The 9,236-nt window shown below is 40.2% G+C and overlaps 1 protein-coding gene across 1 annotated transcript in view; it reads left to right on the forward strand.

The window, feature by feature from the left end:
• LOC103367149 (solute carrier family 35 member F5) overlaps window positions 1-8,595 on the forward strand; it is an 18,880-nt gene extending 10,285 nt beyond the window's left edge. The window contains exons 10-16 of the mRNA XM_008295083.1: window positions 291-355; window positions 499-603; window positions 748-907; window positions 1,099-1,189; window positions 1,419-1,573; window positions 4,323-4,423; window positions 6,605-8,595. Of these exons, the coding sequence (XP_008293305.1) occupies window positions 291-355; window positions 499-603; window positions 748-907; window positions 1,099-1,189; window positions 1,419-1,573; window positions 4,323-4,404 (658 nt within the window). The 3' untranslated portion in view covers window positions 4,405-4,423; window positions 6,605-8,595. The remainder of the gene's footprint in view (window positions 1-290; window positions 356-498; window positions 604-747; window positions 908-1,098; window positions 1,190-1,418; window positions 1,574-4,322; window positions 4,424-6,604) is intronic.
• The last annotated feature ends 641 nt before the right edge of the window (window positions 8,596-9,236 follow it).

Here is a 9,236-nt window from a genome sequence, read left to right on the forward strand (position 1 = left end):
CAAGCTAACTGTTTCTTTATGAATAACACATCAAACCGTCAGCTTCATGTTATCCAAATTGTTGTGCAATATGACCGGATCTCACATTGATTATGTTGTCGTAAGTGAAGTCAGCCATGCCAAGACTAACTATGTTGGTCATTTCGTTCAGCAATTCTGTATTACTGAATATATTAACAATTTTGTAGTTTCATGCTTCATATTGTTCTTTTTCTTCCTTATGAGTTCAAACTGGTGCAATATTTGAAATAGCCTTGCTGTGAGTTTCATGGACTGTCTCTCTTGTTCAGTATGGGAGGTGTTGCCCTCGTGAGTCTCTCCAGCATGGACAGCCCTGATGAGAAAGGCGTCATAGGTAACCATGGAGACAGCGACGATTTGTCTCTCTTTCACATTGCTGTTGCGAAGCGAAGATATACGTTACGCTCCAGCCTAATTGAGTTTAATTAGTTGACTCTGAAACCCTTCCGAATGTAATTGACTTAAATCTTCACCCAGGTTCTCTGTGGTCGCTGGCCGGGGCGGTGCTGTACGCCGTCTACATCGTAATGATCAAGAGGCGAGTGGATCGGGAGGATAAGCTTGACATTCCAATGTTCTTTGGTAAGCAAATGCTCAGATAAGCATATTGTTTTAAGGACAAGGCCTTGGCATGTCTGCAGCATGAGCTCACTCACCAGAAAACCACACGTGTACATTTTAACAAATATATTAAGTCGTCTAAGTTGAAGCTGCTGTGTGTCTCAGGATTTGTGGGTCTGTTCAACCTGCTGCTGCTGTGGCCGGGCTTCCTCCTGCTCCACTACACAGGCTTTGAGGCCTTTGAGCTTCCCAGCCAGCTCGTGTGGACGTATATCCTCATAAATGGCCTCATTGGAACTGTTCTGTCAGAGTTCCTGTGGCTCTGGTGAGCATCTGATACATACTTTATTCATATCAGTGTCCTGATACCAAATTGACGTCTTTTACAGTATCATAAGTACTTTTTGTGATTGTTCTTGAGCAGTGTCTGTACGGTGAGCTGAATATTTGACAGTTATATATATCATTTCAAAAGCGTGTAATTCTTTAACTGATAATGCTTCTTTCTGTTCTCAGGGGCTGTTTCCTCACATCATCTCTAATTGGGACGTTGGCGTTGAGCCTCACCATTCCTCTCTCTATTATGGCAGATATTTGCATGCAGAAGGTACGTTTATTTCTGCTTCTACTTAACTGTAAGAGTCAGAGTTTGACATAAGATACGAGATAATGTTCATAAAGTTGAAGAAATGTTCAAATAAACTTTTTTTTTTTTTAACAAACATGTTCAGCAATTGGCAAAAAAAAAAAAAAATCAAATTATTCTAGAAACTTGAAGTCAGTTCATGACAGAAGTTGTAACCCGTTGCTTTCTGTTGTGTGTTGTGTGTTGACAGGTACGTTTCTCATGGTTATTTTTTGCCGGGGCAGTCCCCGTCTTCCTCTCCTTCTTCATTGCCACGCTCTTATGCCACTACAACAACTGGGACCCGGTCCTGGTGGGGCTGAGGAGAGTTTACGCCTTCATCTGTAGAAAACATCGCATTCAAAGGTACGCGGTTTGATTCCACAGCAGGATTACAGGCGACACTGTACTCTGTGACAGCCACGTTGGTTTTGTGGACATGCTAACATATTCACAACACACAGTTATAAAAAACCACATGTACTTTACTGTAATGTTTATCCAAGCACACGGCTTTCAGATTGATTTTCTCCCTTTGAAGTATTGACGATTTTCCCACTTGGTTCGGTTTTTAAAATGCCTGTCAGGTTGTCAGGTTTTGTTTGAGGTTTCAGTTTGACTCCTGTCCACAAAATTCCCCGTAGAATAATTTCTTCCACTTACTCACAGGATCTCTGATGCGCCTTGGATGTTTCTTTAAAGGATTGTTTCAAAGATGGCTTGACTTAACCATCCAACACTGAAATGCTTGAATAAATTCACACGTGCGGTTTTCCTCATGGTTATTATTTTTCAGTTCAACCAATGCAGAATAGTACTACCTGCATAGAACAAATAATAGCGAAATATGAATAGAAATTTATTCAGTAGCTTAACCACAACTAAACCATTTTACCATCAACACATTTCATATATTGATGTTGTTTTGTAATAAGGCACATGATCATTTCAACCATCTAGATTCAGAAACCACAGTCTAGCCCGTAGTTAAAGTGGCTCCTGCAGAGAATACGGTAACCTCTTACTATTTTCTGGTAAAGCCTCATGAGCATAAAATATTTGATTAACTTAAACTCTGAGTTAACACAAGTATTCTCCAACAGCTAAGGTACCATATTCTTTTCCCAAGAAGCTTTGAATTTATGAGCTAAATTATGATGAAGCTGAGAAGACAAAATGTAGAAATGTTGCTGATTCTGTATTTGTTCTGTCGATCTTATGAACAAAACTAGCAACAAAGGATCGTAAAAGGATCGTGACTCTAGCTTCAAATTATTATTATAATTTTTTTTATTTACAACATTGATAATGGATTTTTTCCCATTTAATTCTAATTGCTATTCATATTGAATTTTTGAGAAACTTATACATAAAATAATTACATAGAGTGATCACTCTTGTCATGAACAGATATAAATGAACAATTGTCTTTAATAATTCCCCAGACGCTTCCTAATTTTGTCAGCTGAAGTAAACGGTCTGTTTCTGGTTGGCTAGTGATGATGACTGAAAGGTCTCTTCAGCTCTGTTGTAAATGAATGTGAATGCTGCTATTTTTCTCCACGGTTCACTTGACATTCATTTTTAATAATACATTTCATTTACTCCTGACTTTTTCTGAACATGTACGGATCAAAATGACAATTTTTTTGTTTGTGTCACAAGACAGTCGGTTTATGAGAGGAAGAAAACAGAATGGAAAAAGAGAAACAGACACAGAGGCAGTTTCCCTGCTGCTAATTTAGACTATTTAGGAAATACAGATAGAAGACACTGCGCAGTGGTGCAGCAATTAAAGTGAGTAAAGCACAGACACAAACCTGAGTCTGATAAAGAGCAGACTGCTTGAAGACGCTCTGCTTTGAAAATGCTTGCAGTTCGAGCTGGAGCTGTAACACGGATGTAGCAAGGCCACGGTCCAGAACAGAGTCTAACTTAAACAGTCACATTCACACAGTTACACGCCTTCACACGTGGACACTGCATAGTACAACCACTATGCTGGGGTTCAGGGCCTTTTCAGTACTCAAGGATTGAACTCATGGCCGTCACCCATTTCAGAAGCCTCTTATTAATTAATCCAAGGGTTTTACAGTTTAATAACAGAGAAAATTAGCAGTGACAAAGGCATACAGATAGAAGAGTAACTGTCAAACTTCCTTCCTCAAACGGTACATTTGGCACATTTGAATCAATCAACACACCTTGAACATTCCTTGATTCAACTTTTTTTTACAAGTGTGATGAGCCGCTCTCTCTAAACAATCGTCATGATCGAGGTTGAATTCTCTGCTGTTTGATTTTGCCTAATTATGAATATTAAGCTTTATGAGTATAACCATGATTTCACTCACTTAAGGCAGGCATAAGCAGAAGCTCAAAACCAGTCTCATTGTGCTGCTTTCCGGATGGAGAGACCAAAAAAAAGTTAATTACTGTATGACTGCAGGGCAAGTCTTATTGGACTTTATCTGAACATAAGTAACTTCCTCATTAGTCACACTATTATTTGTGTACAGTCATGTTCCAATGGACTCCCTCTGTAGCATTAAATGTGGTTGCTATGGCGCTTATGACGCAAAAAGAGTGGAAGCAGTCACACAATGGGTGAAAATACTGCTTCCACTGTTTAATAAAGGCAAATGGAAGTCTGTAGACACAAACACGCCAAGGACCGGGCTGAGGTAATGCACACTGACGTCTGAGCAGCAGAGATGAGTCGTTGGCAAAAATGTGAACATTTTCCCAAATGGTTTCCATCCTGGTCTTTGAAAAAAGTTAAAGCATATTTTTAAAGTTTATAAAAGAAAGTGATTTGCTGTTTTATCGTATTGTGCCGCGTGACCTATTAGAAATGAGATGACCTTAACTCTGACACGCACTTACAGTCTATTCTTCTCTGACATTCTTACAAGGATAATGGACTCCATTTGTAGCTCGCAGCCTCGCTAAGTTGAGTCTGTAATCAGATGTACATGCTTGACTGACTAACCTCTCGGCAGCAGTTACGCGCTCCGTTCTTCTGTGAATGCCTGGTGAGGGATGATTATAATAATGATGGTTGTCAAAGTGATGACTGTGATGATGATCGACACTCCGTTGCTTCTGCCCACAGACTGCCAGAAGACAGCGAGCAGTGTGAAAGCCTTATTCCCCTGCACACCGTCTCCCCCAACGAAGGAAGCTTCTGTTCGTGATCCAGCGGCCGAGCTAAATGTAAATGATGGTTCTGCCCCTTCCCGGCCTCGGCTTGTGTGTTGTTGCTGGATGGCGTGTTTGAATGTGTTCATGATTCGTGAACATGAGATGCATAAATCAGCCGGGTTGACTGAAATATAAAAGAGCCAAAAGAAGCAATCTTTTATGTTGGGTTCAGTAGTTCAGGAGTAACTGTGTCCTTTATATTTTTGAATAATTTAAATATGCACTTATTAGAAAGTTTCATGTTAACACCGAATCAAATTAATGGGAAAGAGGTCAGTTGGCAGCGATGCACCCGCTGAGAATTATCATCTAACTCTCTCCAGAGCTTTTGAGCCCATTATTTAGTTCATTGTTTTGGTTGTGCAGCCCAATGTTTCCGCCGTTATCAGCCTTTTTAAAGCGGGCAGCTGTTTTTAGCAAAATAAAACCCCCATCCAGATCAATTTTGCTTCATATCTGCTAAATTTGTGGATAGCCAGTTGCTTGCTAACACATTTATCACCACATTATAAGCCAGTGGTGTGCATTCAGCTCGGTTGGCCAGAAAACTGCAGCTTTAGTGATAAAATTGTGACAGATCAGTGTCCAGACACTAAGATTTCGTCGTAGCTGAGGAGAATTAGAATTAGTTATTTGCCTTGAACATCTGTTAAGTATTTGTCTGATGCCCTCAGTGTTTGGACGTGCAGTTGAGTAAGAGGGACAAGAGGAGGAACAGGACAGGATGATTAACACGGAAATGTTTCAGGCCGAAGATTATCCTCCCACTCCACAACGTCTGCGTCTCAGTGAAGTCACCCGGCTCTTCCCCATTCATAGGTTTAGTCGAACTATCAGCCTCCCAGAACCCACAAAGTAATTGCGGCAGGGCACAGAGATATTTTGAACTCAGCATGTGGTTTCTAATAGAGGCGTTTGTGGAGAATGAAAACAGTGTAATTTAGGACAGAGTTAAGCCTGTCTGTTGGGTGTGTAGCGTCTAATGGAGGAGAAAGTGTGTCTGTGACTGCAAGTAATCATTATTAACCAATGATTATTTCATCATCAATCTCTCCTTGTAATCAGTTATTTGTTTATTTTTTCTAGTGCCAAATATACAGAAAAGCTGTCACAAGATATTCATTTTTATTTAGTTCATGAAAATGGCTGAAATGATGTGCACACTTTCCTCAGAGCTGCTACTTTGAAAACCCCAGCTTATTCTAGACACACCAAGATGAAAGTCTCTAGTTATTTAATAATTATTTTGATATTTTACTAAATAGGAAGTTTATACACCTCCGGTTCTCAGTTTTAGACATCAGAGTTGTTGTGTACAGGTTGCTGCTATGTACTGCTGAACCGTGAATTCGGCCCTCGTCATGCTACTTTTTAGTCCTCTCGGGAGTCCGCATGGAGGTTACGTACCACACATGCGCATTTTACGTATTCTGTGCATGCACACTGTAAATCACATCAAAACGGTTTTCCACTGCATGGGCAGGCGGTGCCCTTGTACCACAGAATCCACGCAACAGTCAGTGAAAATTGCTCCTCTAGAGTCTTTGCAATGTAAATTTTGCCATCAAAGGGGGCACGCCGGGCTCTGTGCGGACGTCCACGTACCCTCCAGTTTTTGGTGGCTTTCATGTACTGTAATGAAGATTTGTTGTGAAATTTACGTCACACAGACTCCTGGCGAACGCACCAAGTACGACTATAGACTGTATATGATAGATGGACATAGCTTTGGGGTCTGAAAAAGGGAAACCAACTCAGAAGTGCTTTAAACCTGCATTCTTAAGAACAGCCTGCAGTGGGCGACTCCTCTGGTTACAATATGAGGCCTTATTGTACAACAATCTAGTTGGGAATGAGCCTATTTCTCACCGGATTTGTTGCCTCAATCGCTAGTTTAGCATCTCAAGGTCACATTATCGACGACTGACTGAACTTTTGGCTGTTGAGTTGCGTTGTGGATAAGATAGGTGCCAGATTTTGAGAAGAAGAAAGCACTGAACTGGTTAATGTTTGTTCTTCAGACCTTTTCATCCTAAATTTATCTGCAGCGCAGTGCTTAGCTGGTGGAGCACTCTTTAACTACGTAGAAGTGTGTACCTGTACATGTGTGTGTACATATTTCTGTCATGTCCACAATGTAGTATGAACAGTGTTTGTCTCCTTTTTCTCATTCCTTTTTATTTGTCTCCCAAGGTGGCCAATGTGGATCTCGCTGAGCTGACAATCTGGAAGCTTTCAGAGACGTTGAACTTACCCCAGTGCCTCCTATTAAATCTATTTATTTTCTACAGTGTTGAGGTGATCCATCCATTTCTACAGGCTCATTTCCTTATTTTTTTGCATTTCGGTCAGCATAGACTGAGATTCTGTTTTACTTTTTTTTTTTTTTTTCTGTGTATAAAGAAACTTTATGGTACTCAAGGTGCTGGACATTATTAGTGATTACTATAGGGTCATGTGACCAAATGGAAACGGTACATGTTGAACTCAATCTGAACACTAGCAGAGGAGGAGAAGCTGTGTGTTATTTTTAAAGAGCTGAACCAAAAGGGAGGACTTCTGCTGTTTTTAGAGGACGTCGCTACTGTTGGCCTTCTGAAGCCTTGCTGCTTGTTTGTTAAGTCTGTCAAACACTTCGAGTGCATGAAAAGTTTTGCTTTTGGAAGAGTAAATCTACTTTTCGTACACACCAAACGAACGTGCAGCATATCTGTGAAGCACCTCTTCCTGTTTGGAGTGTTGGTTTCTATTATATGGGATACTTTTTTTTTTTCCAAATCATGCCTGTGACATGTTTGTTTTAAGTCAATCTACGTCATTGCAATATTTTTATGATCAGTAATCGGGCCAAATCAGAAATGCAGTCCATTGACGACTTCATGGTACCCGCTCACAGAGAGGGACTTCTGTGTGTCTCGTGAGATACTTTGCATTAATGTCCTGATATGATTTGACATTTTAGCGTCTCAACAGAAAACATCTCCCTTTTGTTCCACCTGGGACGTGTCTCGATTTACTTTCGAGCAAGTCTGCTGACATGACAAATGAAATAACACTACAGCTAAAGGCAGCAAGAAAGAGCCGCGTCCTCTGTATCGACAGCTTTCTTGCTCCCTCCTGCTCCTCTGACGGTGCTGCAACCTGAAGACAAACTGTGACAGAGACATTACCTTTGCGTTTGAACACGAGCAGGATAGTAAGCCTTCCGCTATAAGCTATAAAATGCCTTGCTGCAATAACGGTCATCTGCTTGAACGAGCAGTTTCCTCTTCAAAATGGGTGTAAATACTGTACACAGTGAAACATGAACATAGTATTGATGTTTTATTTGTGAAATTCAAGTGACCACTACAGATTTATCTTGAGACGATGTATCAGATAATATTTTATGTATCGTTGTAAATGATTACTGCTGGAGGAAGAGTTTGCACCGACGGCCAAATTCTCTTTTTCTTGCGTTTGAGATTATCTCACACCAACTGGACTGTATGTGATTTGTTTTTCTCTTAAAAAAAAAGGTGATTTTATTTTCTGTGCTTGTGATTCCGCGTGATGAGAAGAAGCATTTCTTTTAGCAGCCTCAGTGTCGGTCATGTAGTCCAGTATGTAAACACTACAGATGAAGGTGAAATGTCACTCCACTCATCCTGGTAAATGTCAGATGTGTCTTTATGGAGTGTTGTTATTGCACTCGTCATTGAGAGGGTGTGTGAAGTGGAAGAAGTAATAACCGGCCAGTGAGGGTAAATTAACAAGTCGAGCACTTTAAGTGACAGAGAGAAAATTGTTTCGTTCATGTTCGTCATTGCACTTACTGTGTCTTTGCCAGTCACCTTCTGTCACGATGGGTGACGGGTATGAAAGCTTTCCGAGGATGATTAGTTTGGAAACGGTAATATTGCCCATGTTGTGAAAGAACGTTCATTTTTCTCTTCTTTTATCAATGGTGCTTGTGGAATCATGGATATGATTATTTTCTTTCTCAGGTTCTTTATCTTGTTTTTATTGACTGAGCATTTTCTTTGTCTTTTAAGTGTCATTAATGAAGATGTTATACAATCTAAAAGAAGGCCACAAAAGCCTAATAGTAACTTCCCTTTTTCAACCTAAGCTCTTGAATAATTCTTTTACTTTGCAAGTCCAATTTCATACTTCGGTGCACTATTAAAACATATCTTTTTAAACCTCTGTGTAAATAATGTATTTATCTGTTGATGTGAGTTGTGTTTGAGTGCCGGCTTCCTCCCACAATTCCAAAAACATGCTGAAATTGGTGATTCTAAATTGTCCGTAGGTGTGAATGTGAGTGTGCTTGGTTGTCTGTCTCTAAGTGTAGCCCTGTGATAGACTGGTGACCTGTCCAGGGTGTCCCCTGCCTTCACCCTAAGTCAGCTGGGATAGACTCCAGCTCCCCACGACCCCAGTGAGGAGTAAGCCGTGTATAGATGATGGATGGTTGGGTGGATTTGAGGTGCATCTACACTATTTCTTCTCTTCTGCAAACTGAAGGTACAGTTGTCCTCAAATGTATTCATCCCCTTCCATTAAAAAAAAAAAGGCAAAATTCACAACAGTCACTCAGAAAACCAGAAACTGAGAAAAGTAATAATAAATAAAAAATTGCTAAATTATACTTAAGTGAAATAATACATTGTTTTTGAATTGTAGGTGAAAAGAATCATTAAAAAAAACTGTCCGGGGCAAATTAGAGCACTTTGCTGATGAGCAGTGAGCCAAAATCCAAACACCTGTCAACAGGTGCAGAAGTCTGATTGAGAGTTACAGAAAACACTTGATTGCAGTGATTGGCTCAAAGAGTTATTCA

The sequence above is a fragment of the Stegastes partitus genome, unplaced genomic scaffold (assembly GCF_000690725.1).
Source record: "Stegastes partitus isolate 25-593 unplaced genomic scaffold, Stegastes_partitus-1.0.2 Scaffold1018, whole genome shotgun sequence".
NCBI lineage: Eukaryota > Metazoa > Chordata > Actinopteri > Pomacentridae > Stegastes > Stegastes partitus.